Raw genomic sequence first — 21,468 nt, forward strand, 5'->3', positions numbered from 1 at the left:
TTGTATTTACTCAAGAGTGATCGTACACATTTTAAGATATACTATGCTCATCCTTGAGTACTTTGATATAAGAAATTATTGAAATTTCAGAAAGTCCTAAAGAATATGTTGAATTATAATACAAATGCATAAAATATGTTTTGAAAGCTGCTTTCAATATTACAGGTCAAGTTAATTTGGTCTTTCCTTAAACAAAATTGCAGTTTTGTTATTGACACTATACATTGATACAATGCTCACCAGCCTGAAGTGTGTAGTGTTTTAAACGTTTAAAATCTTCTATGTGTGTACCCAAAAGATCTATACTTTACTTTAAAAAAGAGACTGATAACAATTATCAGTATTTTCAAATATCAAATTTGAGAACACTATTTGTAAGAAATTGTCATATTGCGTTTGTTTAGATAAATTAAGCCGCCATTGCATAATTGTAGACAATCTAGGCACCAACACAAAACGTTTCAAAGTATCTTATATTTTGAACATTTTATTTGTTGCACATATAGCCGTAAATGTCGATGTTGACACTTTAAAATATCATTACCTGATGTGTTTAATATCATCGGACGGAAAATCTGAAGACTGAGCTTGTTGTTCAAGAAAGTAGAGCGTCTTTTCCAAGACTGGTCGGTTATATTGCACTTTTCCTAGCCATTCTGTCCTCTTTGTGTAATCGTCTACCTTTGATTTGGCTCGGCTTGATGTGTCGTCCAGTTTATCAGGACTTGTATGCTCACAAAGCAAATATGCAGCCGCCATCGTCTAATTGATTAATGACATTAAAGGTTCGAGATCATTTCTTAATATAAGAATATAATTTCAATAAATTATAACTTGTAAATTGACAACAACGGTTAGAAGAGCAGCGTGCTGCATTTTCAAGTGCATGATATTAAACTGAAATGTTTCTACATAAATTAACTTTATTTGATCTTTGGTCTGAAAATAAAAGGATGGAGTACATCTACATGAAAAATTCGAAGCTCATAGGACAATACACTTTGAATGAATAATCAGTTTTATGTGTTGTAATAACAGTTCCTATTAATCTTGATTTCTGACAATAGGTACGGCAGGTAGAACTGATTAATATGTATCTCCATATAAAGTTTGAATAAAGTTCCTATGATAATTCATTTTGCTGATGTTGCAAGCAAGTTGTTACTGGTACTTGTGGCCTTGACCATAGGGGCCTTTTGACCTGAAAATTGGTGCACCGGAAGAAATATTGGAACGTTTTTATGTTATATCCTTGTCAGCATTGAAGTAAAACTTAACCAAAACGTTTAATCAATGCCGACAACTACAAGCAGGTCATGAAAAAAGCTTCAAATTTCTTTGCAAAGTGGATATGGAAATATTAATTTATATTTTCGCGAGGGATATTTCGTCATTGCGTTGTTGTATAAAATTTGCATATAGTGCATGCTCAAGTTTAACTTTCTCATTGTTCTTTACTAAAAACACATGTTGTAAAAGTAGTTTTATTATATTAATAACAAGATGATTTTGTATGATACCACCTCTGCTCATTAGAAGAACAAGAAATGTTAAGCATGATAAACATGCTCCCTTCTGTCAATCTGTAATATGTAGTAGGTAAACAATTCACAGTAAAACGTTTTATGCAATGATAAAGGAAACAAATTGCACGCTGATTGTTTTGGAACAATATGTTTACCGCTTATGACGTTTTGCCAACAATAGAAAACATACTTAACGTTTTACACCTTTATTTTTTGCAACTTAAATTTGAGTCTAAAGGTCGTTTCTACTAATTCACCAATCAAGGTTCTATCTCTTAATCACATTACAGAAGTCTGAACAGTCAAGTTTCCGATTAAATGCTTGTTTGTTAAAGCTGCATGCCTCCATGAGAGTCAAAATATTTAAAAAGTCAAACTTGAGAAAAATGTATTGGGGTTTTATGAAAAGTCAAAAGACTGAAGATAAAAGTAATAATCTAAACGTTATATGCGATAAATGGCCAATTTTTCATTAATTTTCACCATATTTCTTCTGCATTACTAACACAGTAACGGCTTATTTTGCATATTTTGACATCTTTTTGGTAATTTACATGGGTTGCAAGTGCCGTTTGCAATGTGCATATTATTTTCTTTGTCAGTAACATAATATTTTACTTTTCAATACATGTTCAAAATTTTCATGAAAATTAGCAGGAATCTGGAGGCATGCTTTTTTAAATTGATGATCAAAGGCATAACCATGCAAACCAAATTTCAATCACTAAAGCCGTTAATTTAACAATTGTAACGATATCTTTGTTTCGCAAAATATATTTGTATGTTCTGTAAGTATTGTAAATTGTTTAATGCAATAAAATGATTGAAATTCAAATTCTAGAAATATACAGATTTTCCTTGAAAAATAATATACAACAATCATAAAAATCATTATTTTTACAAACGCTACCTGCTTGACGAACCCAAAATGCAACAATGTGCCTCATAAAAAGGGCTCATACACAACATAATTAATCCAAACAATCAACACAATCTGAGAAAAAATGTCGGCAATTAAGCAAAAATATGACAGTCAAAGAATAGAACTTTTGACTATATCAACGTCACATATCCCATCTTCCCACGTCAAGTCAAAGTTATTGAATATCTGGACAAAAGGCCATCCCTTAATTGGAAGCATTAATGATAACAAAAATACATGAAAATTTCAGACTTGGTTTGATTGAGTGTGTTCATGAGGAAAAGTAATAAAAATGGTTATATTTTAATGTAGGATACTTTGAACTAAGAAAAAAATGATATAATGTTATGAACACATTATTTTGGATAAATAAAATATAAGTTGTATTCGAGATAATCAATTACGACTTATTAAATATAACAAATTCTAGATCATGGGACTAGAAAATCCTTTGTCGGTAGAAGCTGTCTGTGATTTTATTTATACTCGGTAGGAAAATACATTCAATCATTTTAACTGTTTCTTACATAACTAAAGTTATTATGTAGTATAAAATTCTTACAATATCATTGTCCTTCAGTATACTGTGTTTTGGGTCGTTGACTTTTAACTCCAATATCCGACTGCTGCAGTCACTCCATATGCTGTTGATGAGACGGAAATATGACAGTCCTTGAGTCATTTCATTGTAAACAACATGGACACACACAACAGCATTTAAAAGCGTGAACTCCCCATATTTTCTGTAGAGTTTAAATGCCTGTCCTTCCAAAGCTTTACACAGGACCTAGAATTATATTTATATAAATGCATATGCATTTGTCAACTATAAATGATATATTTATTCATAAAATGTTACCATGTGAAAAAGAAAAAGTCTGTTCAAAACATATTAAAATATTACATAAGGTTCATAATATTAATTGCGGGAATGCGACTACAACCTGAAGAGAAAATGGATGAAGATAGAAATTTTACTGATCAAAAAGATAGGGTCAATCTCCTAAAAAAACTTGCTCATTTTATAACTTTGAATTAAGTGAACTAAGAAATTAACTAACTTAAATTGACAAATAGGAACATTCAAACCAATTGATTACATTGTCTCAAAATGAATTGTAATTCTATTTTTTCTCACACTGTGTTCGTTTTTTGATCCATTGTGATATACTGAACAGACGAAGTCGTTGATGTAATCTCTTATTCCCTCTAATACAGAGTTTTCATTATCAATATCATACAACAAACTGCATAAGGGCATTTCTTTCAAAAGTCCTACCAAGCCTTGATAAACCGTATCAGTATCTGTGAAACATATTAAAATTTATATTTAACATGTGCGGAGGTTAATGTGAAGAAAATAAAGTTTAACAAGAGCCATGTCAACATGGCCATCCCCCGCCGAATGTGTTTGCTCATTGTCAGAATGTATATGTAGCAGAGCATAATTAATATTTGTAAGAGGTCTTTTGGTAATGAAAACAGATGGCTGAAGTGATTACAGATTTGAAACCTATGTGAATACTGATGGTTGAAAATAACAAAAGGACAATTACTGAAATATAATGCAGGGTAGGTTATCATTCTTGTGTGCTGCACTCCTCCTTATTGAGATCTATCCACCTATAAAGTTTCAAGTTGGTATCTCAAAGGCTTTTAAGTTATGCTCTGGACAAAAATAAAGCAAAAAAAATTACAAAGGGCAAAAGCTGAAAAATTATGCAGGGTAGGTTATCATATTTGTGCGCTGCACTCCTCTTCAATGAGATCTATCCACCTATGAAGTTTCAAGTTGATACCTCTAACACCTTTTAAAATAAGCTCCGAACAAAATAATATGATAAAGAACAAAGAGCAATAACTCAAAAATTATATATGGAAGAGTTATCATTCTTGCGCACAGCATTCCTCCTTAATAAGATCTATCAACCTATGACGTTTCATGTTGACATCTCAAACATTTTTTGAGTTATGCTCAACTCAGGTGAAAAATTAAGCATGAAAACTAACAAAGGGCAATTACTCAAGAATTTGAAAGGTAGAGTTATCATTCTTGTAAATTGCACACCTCCTTAGTAAGATCCATCCACCCATGAACTTTCATGTTGATATCTCAAAGGCTTTTTAAGTTATGCTCTGGACAAAAATTAATTTTGAAAAATAACAAAGGGCGATAACTCAAAAAATATGCAGGGAAGAGTTATCATTCTTGTGCATTGCACTCCTCATCAATGAGATCTATCCACCTATGAAGTTTCAAGTTGATACCTCAAATACTTTTTGAGATAAGCTCCGGACAAAAATTTATTTTGAAAAATAACAAATGGCAATAACTAAAAAATTATGCATGGTAGAGTTATTATTCTTGTGCACTTTTACTCAATAAGATCTATCCACCTATGAAGTTTCAGGCTGATACCTCAAATACTTTTTGAGATAAGCTCCGGACAAAATAGTATGAAAAAGAACAAAGGGCAATAACTCTAAAATTATATAGGGAAGAGTTATCATTCTTGCCCACATCATTCCTCCTCAATAAGATCTATCCACCTATGACGTTTTATGTTGACATCTCAAACACACAAAGGGCAATAACTAACACATTATGCAGAGTAGAGTTATCATTATTATGCACTGCACTGAGATGTATCGAGCTATGGTGTTTCAGGTTGATACCTCAAATACTTTTTGAGATATGTTCTGGAGAAAAATGTCGGACGGAAGGACGGACGGACGAAGACTATTTCTATATCCAAAACAAGCATTAAGAATGGTCTCAGCCTAGCGGGGCCACGCGCACTTTTTCATATGATCAAAGTCAAACATATGATCAAAGTCAAACATATCAGAGGAAGAATATTATAGTAGAGAGCATTCCTACAAAAGATAATTTTCTTTTAACAAATAAAATCAAAATTTCATATTTGACCATGACTGTAAAGGTCATTTAAAGGTCAATGTCACATTTGTGATCTTGTCAGTTAAGTAATAAGTGCTCTTTTGTCCACTCTTAAATAAAATACAATTCATAAATAAATAACAAAGATATATCACTTTGTGCAGATTTCAATAACTTGACCTTGAGAGTCAAGGTCATATAAGAAAAGTTCAACATGTCGGTTTTGTCATAAGTGCTTCTTTGTCCAAGAATAAATCAATTTCACAAATCGATAACAAAGTAAAGACAATTTAAGTAACTTTCATTAATTTGACTTTGACGGTCAAAGTCATTTAAAGGTCAAGGACTTTTCAAAATAATTCAACATATATGTTTTGTCATAAGTGCTCTTTTGTCCAAGAATGAATTAAAACCAGAAAGAGATAATAAAGTCATGTCAATTCAAGCAATTTTCAATAATATGACCTTGACGGCCAATATCAATTAACGAATAATGTCAAATAAGAAAAACGTCAAGGTGAAAAAAAAAATATCAATATGTCATATTTGTCACATGCAAGTACGAATAACATTTGTAAGGAAACAACAATGAGACGATAATTTAAGCTAAATAAATAAAGTAAAATTAGGGCTGATTTTAGCAAATTTAAATAATTTGACCTTAAAGCTCGAGGTAAAAATATGGTAAAGGTCAAGTTCAATTGAACCATTTTTGGTGTCTTGTCCCAAAGATTGTTGTGCACAAGTATGACAAGAATACATTTATTTCTTCACAGGTGATAGACAATTATAGAAAAAACCTATCAAAGTACAATATTTTGACCTGTAATGTCAAGGTTATCTATGAGACAAGGTCAACTTTACTTTTTAAGACATTGTCCTTAGGGTAGTTGTGCTCTAGTATGAAGAAAATCCATTCATAAATCACAAAGCTATAGCCAATTATAGCAATGTCAAGGTCATTGGTGAGTTAGGTCCTAATAAAATTGGCTGTTAAATGTCTTCTTCAAACATGTCAAAGGATTGATATGTTTAAATATTAAGACAATTTTTTCATAAATAACAAAGTTATAGCCTTTTGTAGCTAAAACCAAGGAAAATTCAAACAATTTTCCGAGAAGGTCAAGGTCATTTAAAAGTGAAGATCAAGTTCAGTCTAGTCAACTATAAAGTATTGCCTAAAGATTTGCTGTATCCAAATACGTATATATGCAATCCATTGAGGAACAAAACAATTATGGCCAACGTTAATGTTTTCGGACGACAACGGCAACAACAACGCAACGTCACCAAGACTGTAGCATGAGCTCTATTTTGTCTTAAAAAGCTTTAAAGGACAAGTGTTTTAATTTTGAGTATAAAAATAGTATATGTTCAGATGCAAGACATCATGAACAAATGTAATTCGTGTATGATAACATACAATGACATAAACACATTTTGAACAATATTTGGCCAATTGTTTTAAAACTGCATAGTTACATAGTAACATATTCAAATTCTGAATCATATTAATGCCAAAAGGCGAATATCGTCGATATGAAATGATTTCACATACCGTCAGTTCTTTTATTTGTTTCAATGTATATATCAGATATTTTTGAGATGTAGAGCCAAGAAAACGGCATCTGTGATTCAAACACGTTTTTGCCAATACCAGTATAAAGAACTAACGCCTCTCGAAGTACACTAGTCCGAGTCGGAGACTGCAACTCTGAATACTATAGAAATAACGTTCAACATCTTTATACAAAAATAATTATTGCTATTCTTACATATGCTGTTTTTTTCCATAAACTGTTTCTAGTTAACATTATATTTTTATTCTATATAGATCTGCAAAAAAGTTTACAATCTCCTTTTTGTTACATGAAGTGGGAAGCTACGCATAAAGCTTTAAACATATTTTTGTCAGGAAACAATATTATTAAAGCTTACACTGAATTCCAAAGCATTTGGTGTACATAAAATGTTTTGCCATAAATCCGTTTTCCATTTTGAGGCCTCAGTAGAAAGGATGTCTAAATTTTGATTGGTGTCAAGGAAAGCTATAACTCCAGCAAGAATCGGCGAAATTTTCCCTTCTAAGATCTTCAGACACGAGCGCCTTGCAATAAATCAATACATTATATAACTTTAAGAGCATATTCTGAACTAAAGTCGACAAGTTAAATATATATCGCAAAATGGACTTAAAATGAAATAGATGGCTTGTGTGTCACTAGAATAAAAACTATATTGGTTTACAATATAAAGTTACTTCTTAATCTTTGTTAGTTTATTTTCGGCAATGTTAGGATAAACTCTTGTTATTCCAAACAAACAAACAAACAAACAAACAAACAAACAAACAAAAAAACAAAAAAAACTAAAAGTTTCAGAAAATGTCCCTTGTAATAGCACTTAAACAACCACTTGGTGTTAATACTTTTCCCTATTGTGGTCTTGTTAACAACAGTTTTGCAAAGTCAGACAAAATATCTGAAAATGTTCATTTTTTGTTTGATAACAGTACACCGGTGGCTTCGGAGGGGATATTGTTTAAGGAAAGGTTAGACTTCAAACTGGAATTGGGTGTCTAAATGGTTCATTTGGAGTCAGCTTTGCCCCGATGAACTTATTTTCATTATGTTGAAGTGTTGTTTTACCTGAACGTTCCAGCTTCGTTTATTTTGTCCGTCGATGTTGCCTCCTTAGCCATCCAGTCTTTAGGGTCAATAAAAGATTCTGTACTTCTTTCTTTTTCAGACAATAACATCGAAATAACACGGCAAACTCCATACAAAAATGAAACGGTTTCTTCTGAAGTGTACATAAGCAAATTTATAGTTTAATCACAATGCCAACATAAAAAGCCATATTTTGTCTTTTGCTGAGAAAAACCATTTTGTTGTTTTCATCGGAAACTATTATCGACACTCTTCGATTAACGGCACATTGAAACTTAAATAAAGATAATGCACAATCATATATAAGTTGGACAAAGCGTTTAAAGTTTCCAATATGTATTGTTTCTTATGAAACATTAGATCTGCAAAAATTTAAAATAAATGATATTATTTATTTATGATGTAAAAGCTAGACTAATAATCAATTGGGCAATATGTTTATAGATATTCCTATAAATAAACCCATAACACCTCATGATAAACCAGCAGACAACAGTTTCTGTTGGTAAAATGTTACAGTATTCGGCAAATCAACATTCCACTCAAACCACCATAAAACCGATCGCTGTCAAACAAAATTGAAGAAATCAGAGTCGATTTAAATATTCACGGTAAAAAATGTCAGAAATACAATCAGGTTCATCGGCTCGTCATTTACTAACACAGCGCGACACGAATGACCTGATTTTTGGACTTACGCAATGTTAAGGTCATCTATTTATAGCTTTCGAATTCATGTATAGCAAAAATACATACATAACCCACTTTGTATTTTGTTGTCTTTTATACTGCCTTTCCAGTGGCTGAGGCTTAAAATTTGTTCCCGTTCTCATTTATTAATATGACATGCTGCGAATCATTGAAGGGGAAACAAATATCTGACTTTTCATAATGGAAATCGGAAGGAATTCTTCGTTCCGAAATTATTTTAGCTGTGAATGAGATCCCGGAGCAAAACCTATGGGTGAAGAGAACATTATCATCAAACATTAAATGCCTTTCAGCCGTAGTTTTTACATGACATTTCGTTCATCAGTATGAAGGACATGATTTACCTTCATTATGACCTCACACCCCTTGTCAGAGGATATCCGATTTAACACAAAGCTTAAGCGAAGTTTACCATATAATTTGTTAGTGTGGTTTGTTTGCTCATTAGGAACTAAGAAATTTTTTTTTTGAACGACGAATAATTAGACGACGGAGGCAAAAGTGTACCTGACACCGGATTTAACAACTTATGAAATTAAATAAAAGCATTAAACGAATGAGAAAGTATTAGTTTTAACCGAATCTGTTTGTTTGGTGGACTGACACTATGAAGGTCATGCGACGACTTTCCAGCTATACTGGTGAAGGAAGATCTCAGGTGCCCTTCATAACTTATTTCTGGTACAAGCGGGCTTTTGAAGAAAACCACCGTCTTTTCCATTAGCTAGATTATTGGTGTACAAAAATACCTTAGTCGCTGCATGTTGCAAAAACATGTACAACCATTACTACTCTTTTTCAAAATAAGATCCGATAAATGATGACATTTTGTCAGATTTAATAACAATTCTCAAATATTTATTAAAGTTGGAACACTTCTGACTTTAACGGAACAAGTTAGGCTCGGAAGGGAAACGATTTATTAAAATGTTCCTGTAGCAAAACAAACGGAAATGACGCGGGTTTGTTCATAACAATGAATATGGTAAAATTTGCGCATACAATTACACTTAGTTTAAAGTGCCGATAATTGAAAAGTGCCGACGATTATACATTAATTTTATGCTTGATAATTAATTGCTATTAATTGTTGCAACATATTTTGCATAAACGGTAATAATACCTAAGCTAAAGAATAATCTAATGACGCGGGTTTGTTCATAAAAATGAAAATGGTTAAATATGCGCATACAATTACACTTAGTTTAAAGTGCCGATTATTGAAAAGTGCCGACGTTTATACATTAATTTTATGCTTGATAATTAATTGATATTAATTGTCACAACATATTTCGCATAAACGGTAATAATACCTCAGCTAAAGAATTATTCAACAATTAATTGTTAACTGTATACGTATACTTCAACCATCGATATTCCAACAATGTATGCTGAGTTAAATTTAAATTGTGTTAGATGATGTCAGCGTTTCTCACAGTATATTGAGATAAATTAATAAATGTGTATTTTTCGTACTTGTATTGGCTGAGAATATAAGCTCCATAACGATCTTCACTCTAACCTGCTCCCTCTTCTTATTTTCTGCTATATCCTTTACGTTAGCCAGTGCCGCTTGTACACACTTACATACAAGACCTTCTATTCTTGCTAAACTGACACTTTCAAAATTTTCTTCTTCTTTAGGAGTGTCCCTATTGTTTAAAAATGTAAGAAGCTAAGATTTAAAAAATATGGGACTATAAGTACTTATAGGTATATAATAAAGGTTATAAAGCGAGAAAATGTACACACAATTTCACACATGCACATAAGAAAATGCGATCACATTTTGTTATTATATATGGACTACTTTAATTTTGTCAAACATATAATGTCATAAAAATGTTATTAGTTCGCAACATATCAAACATTAATTATAACATATTTTGTTTGTTAACTTGGTAATATTGTATTGAACTCTCGAAAAGTACGTCTGTATAAAACTATCTGAAACTCCAAATATTATGGAGTCATTATACGGCTGCATCAATGTAACCTATTTCCACACAAACCCTATGTTGATCTTTATGTAAACAAAAATCAAATCTACTCATATTAATAATGTTGTATGCACAATAACGCAGTCAAGAAAACTACTCTCAAGTCAAACAATAGATTTAACAGAAAAGCCAGCTATTTGCTAGAAAATCTCACACTAGTTTCAGGTACTCTTCATACTGAGCTACATAAAATGTTTCCGGTTCCAACGAGGCTATATAGAGATTCAGAATTTTCTTCAATATTAATCTATATTCATAACGATAAAAAGATATCATTAGCCCGAAACTGGGGGGGGGGGGGGGGGTGATGAAGTCAGACGCTCATTGTTTTGTTTTATGCTTTTAGCTTAGACCCGACTTGAGATATTACTTCGTAACTTTTCTTTTACTTACTTCACACAAAGTAAAAAAGCTAAAGTAACTAATATTCTACGTAAAAGGGCAATCATCTTAATTTATATATTTTGAGGTATAACAATCATAAGTCAGATATTTTATAAGTTCAAGTATCTGACATGTCTAAATCATAGTTTACAAGATATACTTCATATAAAACTAGAACTGATATTGAATGCGTTTCATCACATGTTCATGCTCTCTACGGAATCAGGACATTTTAAAAGAGCATCTAGAGGTCCCATGGTGTTATTTCGTTTTTAATGTTTACATCACATAAATAAATACACTATTTACATTTAAGTATCCTTACATGGAATTTAAATGCCAGAACAATGTTAGATTCACCGATCACCTTATAAACAAGAACCGGTTGAACCGGGTGATGCTCCCCGAGAAGGTCCTGGACACAGGAAAGTATAAAAAAATGAACAAAGGGCAAAAACTCCAAAATTAGGCAAGGCAGAGTTATGCTTTTTTTGCACTGCACTTCTATTCAATGAGATCTATCTATCTATAAAGTTTCCTGATGATATCAGAGTTATGTCCCTGGTAATATTTAAAGTGTTAAAATGAACAAAGGGCAATAACTCCAAAATTAGACCAGGCTTTGTTTAGGTTCTTTAAGCATTGCAGTTCTATCCAATTATATCTAGCTACCTACAAAGTTTCAAGTTGATATCTCTAATAGTTTTAAAGTTATGTCTCGGACAAAAGTCAAAAAGTTAAAATAAACAAAGAGCAATTAATTCAAAATAAGGCAAGGCAGAGTAATGATTCTTAAGCACTCCACTTCCATCCAATGAGACCTATCTATCTACAAAGTTTCATGTTCAGATATCTCTTAAAATTTTAGAGTAATGTCCCGGACAAAGTTCAAAGTGTCAATATGAACAAAGGGCAATAACTCCAAAAGTAGGCAAGACAGTGTTACAGTTCTTGTGCACTGCAAACCTACTTAATGAGATCTATCTACCTACAAAGTTTCATGTTGAACCTCTTATACTTTTAGAGTTATGTCCCGGACAAAGTTCAAAGTGTGAAAATAAACAAAGGGGGATAATTAAAAAATTTGGCAAGGCAGAGTAATGGTTCTTGTGCACTGCACACCTACTCAATGAGATCTATCTACCTACAAAGTTTCATGTTGATACCTCTTATAGTTTTACAGTTATGTCTTGGACAAAGTTCAAAGTGTCAAAAAAAACAAAGTGGAATAATTCAAAAATTAGGCAAGTCAGAGTTACGGTTCTTGTGCACTGCACACCTACTCTATGAAATATTTCTACCTACAAAATTTCATGTTGATACCACTTATAGTTTTAAGGGTTATGTCCCGGACAAAGTTCAAAGTGTAAAATAAACAAAGGGGGATAATTCAAAAATTAAGCAAGGCAGAGTTACGGTTTTTGTGCACTGCACACGTACTCAATGAGATCTATCTACCTACAAAGTTTCATGTTGATACCTCTTATACATTTAGAGTTATGTCCCGGACAAAGTTCAAAGTGTAAAAATAAACAAAGGGGGATAATTCAAAACTTAGGCACGGCAGGGTTACGGTTCTTGTGTACTGCACACCTACTCAATGAGATCTATCTACCTACAAAGTTTCATGTTGATACCTATTATAGTTTTACAGTTATGTCCCGGACAAAGTTCAAAGTGTAAAATAAACAAAGGGGAATATTTAAAAAATTAGGCAAGACAGAGTAATGGTTCTTGTGCACTGCACACCTACTCAATGAGATCTATCTACCTACAAAGTTTCATGTTGATACCTCTTATAGTTTTACAGTTATGTCTTGGACAAAGTTCAAAGTGTCAAAAAAAACAAAGTGGAATAATTCAAAAATTAGGCAAGTCAGAGTTACGGTTCTTGTGCACTGCACACCTACTCTATGAAATATTTCTACCTACCAAATTTCATGTTGATACCACTTATAGTTTTACAGTTATGTCCCGGACAAAGTTCAAAGTGTAAAATAAACAAAGGGGGATAATTCAAAAATTAAGCAAGGCAGAGTTACGGTTTTTGTGCACTGCACACGTACTCAATGAGATCTATCTACCTACAAAGTTTCATGTTGATACCTCTTATACATTTAGAGTTATGTCCCGGACAAAGTTCAAAGTGTAAAAATAAACAAAGGGGGATAATTCAAAACTTAGGCACGGCAGGGTTACGGTTTTTGTGTACTGCACACCTACTCAATGAGATCTATCTACCTACAAAGTTTCATGTTGATACCTATTATAGTTTTACAGTTATGTCCCGGACAAAGTTCAAAGTGTAAAATAAACAAAGGGGAATATTTAAAAAATTAGGCAAGACAGAGTTACGGTTCTTGTGCACTGCACACCTACTCAATAAGATCTATCTACCTACAAAGTTTCATGTTGATACCTCTTATACTTTTAGAGTAATGTCCCGGACAAAGTTCAAAGTGTAAAATAAACAAAGGGGGATAATTCAAAAATTAGACAAGGCAGAGTTACGGTTCTTGTGCACTGCACACCTACTCAATGAGATATATCTACCTACAAAGTTTCATGTTGATACCTCTTATACTTTTAGAGTTATGTCCCGGACAAAGTTCAAAGTGTAAAATAAACAAAGGGGGATTATTCAAAAATTAGGCAAGGCAGCGTTACGGTTTTTGTGCACTGCACACCTACCCAATGAGATCTATCTACCTACAAAGTTTCATGTTGATACCTCTTATACTTTTAGAGTTATGTCCCGGACAAAGTTCAAAGTGTAAAAATAAACAAAGGGGAATAATTCAAAAATTAGTTACAAAGTTTCATGTTGATATCTCTTGTTGTTTCAAAGTTATGTCCCGGACAAGAAAAGGGGACGGACGGACGGACGGAAAGCCGGACGGACGGACAGACGGACGGACGGACAAGGCTGCGACTATATGCTCCCCCGAATTTTTTTCGGGGAGCATAAAAATGTGCGTAATGGATAACATAACAAACCCGTTTACTGCATCCTCAAAAAGCTGTGCCACCGAACGTCCTTGCATTTCAAACAGAACAGGAAGATTTCTATCTTCTGGATAGAGATCATCAATATGTATAGATTTCCATATTCCACACTTTGAAAAACAAAATGTTTAGATTTATAATGGTAAAATCAAATTAAACAAGGGCAACATTGTCGCAAAATATGCCCGTCAAAAAAGTGTTTGTTAGAAATGTAGGCATTATAGTTATGCATATAGGAGATGTGCTATGGGCAATATCCGGACAATATCTGGATATTTTATCATCTGTAGTGACTTTAACCACGCATTTATTAACCTAAATTACATGTGTCACACTTGAAGTCGTGATAGTTATTATTTGTGTTTCAATCCCTCAATAAATTATGACTAAATGGTCCCGTACACAAATTTTGACCTCTCTATGTGACCTTGACTTTGGTAGCAGTGACCTGAATTATGTGCACAATACTTAGCTTCACAATGGTAGTCATGATAATGACCATTTGTGTTTCTATCCCTCAATAAATGTGGACTAAAAGGTCAGAATACATATTTTCAAATTTATCTGCTCTTTAACCCCTATGTGTGACCTTGACCTTGGCCATAGACACTTGAATTTTACATGTGACACTCCGCCTTACAATTGTGAACATTTGTGCCAAGTAATATTGAAATCCCTCGATCCATGTAGAAGTTTTGACCTGGACAAGCGTATTTCAATGACCTCTAAATGTGATCTTGACCTTTGACGTTAGGACCTGGTTTATGCGCATGACACTGCTTTTTATAGTATTATAATCCCTCCATGTGTATGAGATATTTTCTTGACAAAATCTCTATATTTGATCACCTTTAGTGACCTTTACCTTGCATAGATTAACCTAAAGTACATGTTTCACATCCGTAGTCATGATAATGACCATTTGTTTTTCAATCCCTAAATAAATGATGACTAAATCGTCCGAATACACATTTTTATATTTTTATCTGAGCTTTGACCCCTATATGTGACCTTCGCCTTGGTCGCAGGGACCTAGATCTTGCCCGCCACACTCCGGCTTACAATGATGAACATTTGTGGTAAGTTATATTGGAATCCCTCTATGCATGTAGAAGTTTTGCTCCGGACAATCGTTTTTATTTTAATGACCTTGATCTTTGACCTAGAGACCTGGTTTATATGTGCGACACTGCCTCCCGTAGTGAACATTTCTATGAAATATGATAAACAAGATCAGCAAGAAAAGGCGGCGTTAAATGAACGCAACCCCCACACGACCAAGCAACAAGAACCCGTGGCAAGGAGCCCAGGAGGATCCAAACAGAACAGGACATGGCTTATCAATCACTAAAAGTTTCATTAAAATTCCTCAATGCGTATAGGAGATATGCTCCAGACAAAATTGTGGACGCCACCATCCCGCCAGCCTGCGGGGAAACTTAAATATGGCCCGTTTTTCAAACAGGCGTTTAAAAAGTTAGGTATACATTTCATGATAAATAGATCGGCGACATGATATGTAACGCATCTTATTTTTAAAAGCTTTGATAACGCTGCAATTTTTAAAGTTAGCAACTTTTAAATGATATAATGTTAATGATAACCAACATGACGAAAATTGTCACTAAAGATGATCTTACTTGAATGCAAAGAAAAGTATTCTACCTGAAAACCAGCAAAACATCCACCTGCAATTCTCGGCAAATGTACAATGAATATAATATGAACAGCCTGTTCAAGTTCATCTCTTAGTTTTTCAAATACATCTAAAGCACAGAATCTCGAACACGCAATGAGATTTGCATTAGAGTGTCCATTTTCGCACTGTATGATAACAAGCGTCGGCTTTTCCTTACATGCTTTCAAAAAGTGTCTGTAAATCAACATTTAAACGCTTGTAATATCAAAAAATGTGGAACAAGGTTGATCTCAAGTCATTTCATTTTAGATAATACAGTATATATTTCTGGTTACAGAAGAGTGCAATTTGGCCTGTGTTAACGTTATTGATAGTTTTCTCAATCCGTTTCAAACTCGAAATACAAATGAAAGACTTAAGAAACAATAGGGCCATGATAGCCCTGAAATCGCTCACCTAAATATAAAACTCTTCATGACAAGGAACAAATAATATTGTAATCTATGAACAAAACCAGATATTGAATCTAAAACTGATATTACAAAGTTCAAATTTGAATCTGCAAAAGTACATGTGTAAAAACATTACTGGTTGCTATTGTTTAGAGAAAACAACAGTTTCAAAAGATTTGTACATATAAGAAAAATCAATGACCCCCTGGGGCGGAGCCAATTTTGTCCCCAGGGCCTTTATTTGAACAAACTTAGTAGACACCTTTAAAAAGATTTTTCATGCTTAATATCTAAGCCCTAGCTCTTTGAGTTTTTTAAAAGAAGATTTTATTCAAGTATTTACTACGTACATGGAATTCAATAACCCCGGCAACTTTTGTCCCAAGGGCTTTTATTTGAAGAATCTTGATAGACACCCATTCGAAGATGTTTCATGCTATATATATAAGTTCTAGCTCTATGGGCTTTTTAAAAAGAGATTTTTTTTTACTATAGACATATAGGGAAAATCAATGACCCCTGGGGCGGGGCCAATTTTGATCAAGGGACTTTCATTTGAACAAACATGGTTGACACTAACAAGAAGATGTTTCGTGCTTCATAACTAAGCTCTAGCTATTTTGGTTTTTAAAAGAAAATGTTTTAAGTCTTTACTATATACTTATAAGGAAATTCAATGACCCCAGGAGCAGGGCCAATTTTCACCCCAGGGCTTTTATTTCAACAAACTTGGTAGACACTTACTAGCAGATATTTCATGCCAAATATCTAAGCTCTAGCTCTATTTTTTTCTTTTGGTTTCCATTGCAAAAACCAGAGTTCTGCATGGAATAAAATTCTTTGAACAATTTTCAGAGGTGACCACAAATGAACATTCCTGTGAAATTTGGATTAAATTAGCTTAGCGGTTTATGAGGAAATGTCGTTTAAAGTAAAAGTTTACGGACGGACGACGGACGGACTACGGAAGGACGCCGGACGAAAAGCGACCACAAATGCTTACCCAGTCACTTTGTGACAGGTGACATAAAAAGATAATGAAACATGCCCAATGATTGGTCATGTAATGGTGAATGACATACATGTAAAATTGTGCTTTAAATTGAAAATATTGAAAGGAAATCAATTACAGTTATAAATATCTTACTGCATTTTTCCAGTAAATTGTTGCTCTGTATCAAACGAAGACAGGGATTCTATCAAAAGTATTTGGGACATTTCTACTCCACTTGCCTGACTGATGTCTTGTTTATGTACATGTCCCAGTAGCTTTGAGTGAGTTGTTACCTAGCAATATTTGATAATAAGTGATAATAAGTCTAAGAAACACATTGTCTTGTCAATCATTTTCGTTGTACATTGTTTACGTTATCTATCGAAAGAAATAATTCACCAATAACTGATCCAAAGTGCACTTTCTATCAAATATATACAAAGAGTATAACTATAAGCTAGAGTATATCTTTATTTAAAAACATTTACCTGACTAAATAGTTGTTTTGTTTGATTCGTCACAATTTCTTTCTCTATGAAATCCAAGAAGCTCCCGTGCGATTGATCTTGAAAATACAATTTAGTAAGTCTTTTTTGCTCATCAAAGCGAAGATCACTTTTTTTCAATCTGAACACTGCATCTGGTGTTGTACATAACAAAAGAGTGGCTTTTGCATCTTCAAATGTCTGTAAGTAATGATAACAGTAATAACCGACAAAAAAATTTACAAAAGAGTGAGCCTGGGGCCGTATTCACAACTGATCTTAAGTTAATTTTTTGTCTTAAATATAAGATTTTTCTTATATTTTGAGAAATTATCTTAGATTTAAGATAAGAATCCGCAATTTACTTAAGTGGTATTCACAACTGTTTTTTATCTTAAGTTTTGTCTTAAGATGGACAATTTTTGTCTTAAATATAAGTCAGCCTACCCTATCTTAAAGTTAAGAAATTTCTTAACTTGGCAGTAGGCCTAAATCATCTTAAAAATGGCGGACGGTAAATCGTCGATTCGATTGAAAACTTGCGTTTTTTACTAGTATTAGATATATCTTGAGGAAATCAACGCCAATAATTACAGCAATAATGATTTCGTTCAAAGTAATTTATACACACGATAAATGTGAGTAAAACAAGGGAGTTAAATCGGCAAAAATTGAAGACGGAAAGGAGACGCTCATTTCACAAAACGGAGTATGATCGTCAGTTTCTTGCTGGTAAGTACTTGTAAAGAAAATATTTGTGCACAGAAAAATGTAAAATGTCGGTTTGTGTGTTGTTCTTTGAGAAAAACATAACCGCTAAACGCTTACGAGTGTTTATTTGGAATGTCACTGGTTTTCGCGAGAATCACTAAATGGCTATCACAAGCTACAACTTGCAATGCTTAGCGGATAATTTTAATTGAATAATTTACATATGCAAATTGATAATGTTCCGTATTACCGATGTGTTTATTGAAAACCTGACACATGCTGAATTGATAATGATTAGCCCGACTGATGATTCGCCCAAGAACGTTTCGCCCCACTTTTTTGATGGTTCACTTCAGATTAGAGACGATTCGTCCTACCTTAGAATGATCCTTTTAAACATCCTTTAGGTTATTAAAATAAATAAATGAAAAGATGAAATGTTTCTTTTGGTAACCGTTTATTTGTGAAATAAAATGTTCTTTGTATTTAGCAAGTGTGTTACGGTACCATACGCGCCCGTACTGGGTGCCAGAATTTTGTCCGGAGCATATCTCCTACATGTATGGAGGGATTTTAATGAAACTTCATATAAATGTTCACCACTATGAGGAGCAGTGTCGCGCACATGAACCAGGTCTCTAGGTCAAAGGTCAAGGTCACACTTAGAGCTCATTGAAAAATGCTTGTCCGGAGCAAAACTTCCACATGTATAGAGGGATTTCAATATTACTTGGCACAAATGTTCACCATTGTGAGGCGGAGTGTCGCGTGCAAGATTCAGGTCCTTGCGGCCAAGGTCAAGGTCACACATAGAGGTCAAAGTTCAGATAAAAATATGAAGATGTGTATATGGACCATTTAGTCATCATTTATTGAGGGATTGTAACACAAATGGTCATTATCAAGACTATGGCTGTGATACATATAATTTAGGTCAATATATACAAGGTCAAGGTCACTAAAGATGATGAAATATCCAGATTTTGTAAATAGAATTTAATCAAAGGGAGACAACAAAGTTATTACTTTGTTCATAAATGACTTACACAATTACTCCCCTTGATCTATTTTCACTTTCAATTCTAAAAAATAGAATTTAATCAAAGGGCATGAAATAATCCTCTTTCTTGGACTTGAGTATGTTCTAAAGAATGTAACATTTATTTACACATGTTTCATTCATTGGTCAAGATTCTTACTGTGATAACTATGGTGTTCTGTAGACTTGGTATTTGTTCATAAAGATCATACAGTAATTACCTTATCAAATGTAAATACTTTCTCACAGAAATTTAATTATATTTTAATTTTCAAGTAAATATCAGTTCAGCTCATTCAAAGATTAAGAATTGTAATGAAATGTATTTCCCTAGAATAAAATCTTAAATCAGAATTTTTTAGTTATTAAATTACATGTACTTTTTATACGCCCGTTTAAAAAAAAAGATAAAAAATATGAAGATGAGTATAGGGACGATTTAATCATCATTTTATTGAGGGATTGTAACACAAATGGTCATTATAATGACTACGGCTGTGACACATGTACTTTAGGTCAATATATGCAAGGTCAAGGTCACTAAAGATGGTGAAATATCCAGATTTTGTCTGGAGCATATCTCCTACATGTATGGAAGAATTTTTATAATACTTTATGGAAATGTTCACCACCATGATATGTATTGCTCCATGCATGATCCAGGTCTCCAGGTCAAAAGGTCAAGGTCACACTTAGAGCTCATTGAAAAAACGCTTGTCCGGAGCAAAACTTCTACATTCATAGGGGGTTTTCAATATAACTTGGCACAAATGTTCACCATTGTGAGGCTGAGTGTCGCATGCAAAATTCAGATCCCTGCAACCAAAGTCAAGGTTACACATAGAGGTCAAAGTTCAGATAAAAATTTGAAGATGGTTATAGGGACCATTTAGTCATCATTTATTGATGGATTGTAGCACAAATGGTAACTATCATGACTACAGGTGTTACACATTTAATTTAGGTTAATATTTGCAAGATCAAGGTCACTGGAGATGATTAAATATCCAGATGTTGTCCGGAGCATATTTTCTACATGCATGGAGGAATTTTAATGTTACTTTTATAGAATTGTTCACCACCATGAGAGGTAGTGCCCTGCACATAAACCAAGTCTCTAGGTCAAAGGTGAAGGTCACAGTTAGAGCTCATAGAAAAACACTTGTCTGGAGCAAAACTTCTACATGCATAGAGGGATTTCAATATAATTTGGCACAAATGTTCATCATTGTGAGGCTGAGTGCCGTGCATAAAATTCAGGTCCCTGCGACCAAGGTCAAGGTCACACATTCTGTGCATATCTTCCCTATTGATTTGTTTTAAGGTTCATTTAACAACACAGTGCCAAGAATAAAAACTTGCTTGCTAGATAACACTTATCCATAATGCCCCCATCTCCATCTAAAGCTTTTTCGTAAACGGGCGTATTTTGTGACTATGGCACCCTTGTTCAATAATAGATAAATGCAATGATGAAGTCAGTAATTTGCAGGTCTTATTACATTTTCACACAGAATGAACATACATATTTTTTAAAAATAATATTACCGATGATGTTCGGCCATTATATTATCATCATGACAAGATATCGGATAGATCCAGCAGGTTTTTTCTCTCTGCTTTGGTTATTGGTGCCGGTACCAGACTGATTGGGAAAAAATGCGTTATTTTGACTCAAATTTTATTAAGCATCTTTTCAGCTACAAATAAGATTAGCCATAATGAATAAAGACAGTTAACATCTTCCAGGGTCCAGGTAGAACTATTGAGTGGTAATTAATATAAATATAATCATTTTAGAGAAATATCATGGCCTGCTGGAATTTTGAACAGTCAATTTGAGAATTTTCTCATTAGAATTTGGGAATTTTCATGTCTTTTTACCATTGGGAACAGCTAGTACCTTTTTCGAGTAGTAGTTATAACTTATATAAAGAAAAAAACACTGTGATCTATCAGAAATAAATTCACCTTTAATTGAAGAAATTTTTTTAGCCCAAAGGAAAAATTTTGTAAATGTTATTTACAAGT

General features: G+C 33.3%; 1 protein-coding gene across 1 annotated transcript in view; it reads right to left on the bottom strand.

Annotated features, from left to right (window-relative positions):
* The window catches only part of LOC132732560 (E3 ubiquitin-protein ligase rnf213-alpha-like), a gene marked incomplete at its 5' end in the record, with an annotated part of 76,693 nt that extends 58,805 nt beyond the window's left edge, over nucleotides 1–17,888 (bottom strand). The window contains 11 exons of the mRNA XM_060719041.1: nucleotides 545–762; nucleotides 3,011–3,235; nucleotides 3,587–3,753; nucleotides 6,906–7,068; nucleotides 7,286–7,454; nucleotides 7,996–8,149; nucleotides 10,204–10,379; nucleotides 14,109–14,227; nucleotides 15,783–15,990; nucleotides 17,356–17,495; nucleotides 17,691–17,888. Of these exons, the coding sequence (XP_060575024.1) occupies nucleotides 545–762; nucleotides 3,011–3,235; nucleotides 3,587–3,753; nucleotides 6,906–7,068; nucleotides 7,286–7,454; nucleotides 7,996–8,149; nucleotides 10,204–10,379; nucleotides 14,109–14,227; nucleotides 15,783–15,990; nucleotides 17,356–17,495; nucleotides 17,691–17,888 (1,937 nt within the window). The remainder of the gene's footprint in view (nucleotides 1–544; nucleotides 763–3,010; nucleotides 3,236–3,586; nucleotides 3,754–6,905; nucleotides 7,069–7,285; nucleotides 7,455–7,995; nucleotides 8,150–10,203; nucleotides 10,380–14,108; nucleotides 14,228–15,782; nucleotides 15,991–17,355; nucleotides 17,496–17,690) is intronic.
* Nucleotides 17,889–21,468: the final 3,580 nt, after the last annotated feature.

Source organism: Ruditapes philippinarum, unplaced genomic scaffold (genome assembly GCF_026571515.1).
Source record: "Ruditapes philippinarum isolate M1 unplaced genomic scaffold, ASM2657151v2 ctg1165_1_1_1_1, whole genome shotgun sequence".
NCBI classification, from domain to species: domain Eukaryota; kingdom Metazoa; phylum Mollusca; class Bivalvia; order Venerida; family Veneridae; genus Ruditapes; species Ruditapes philippinarum.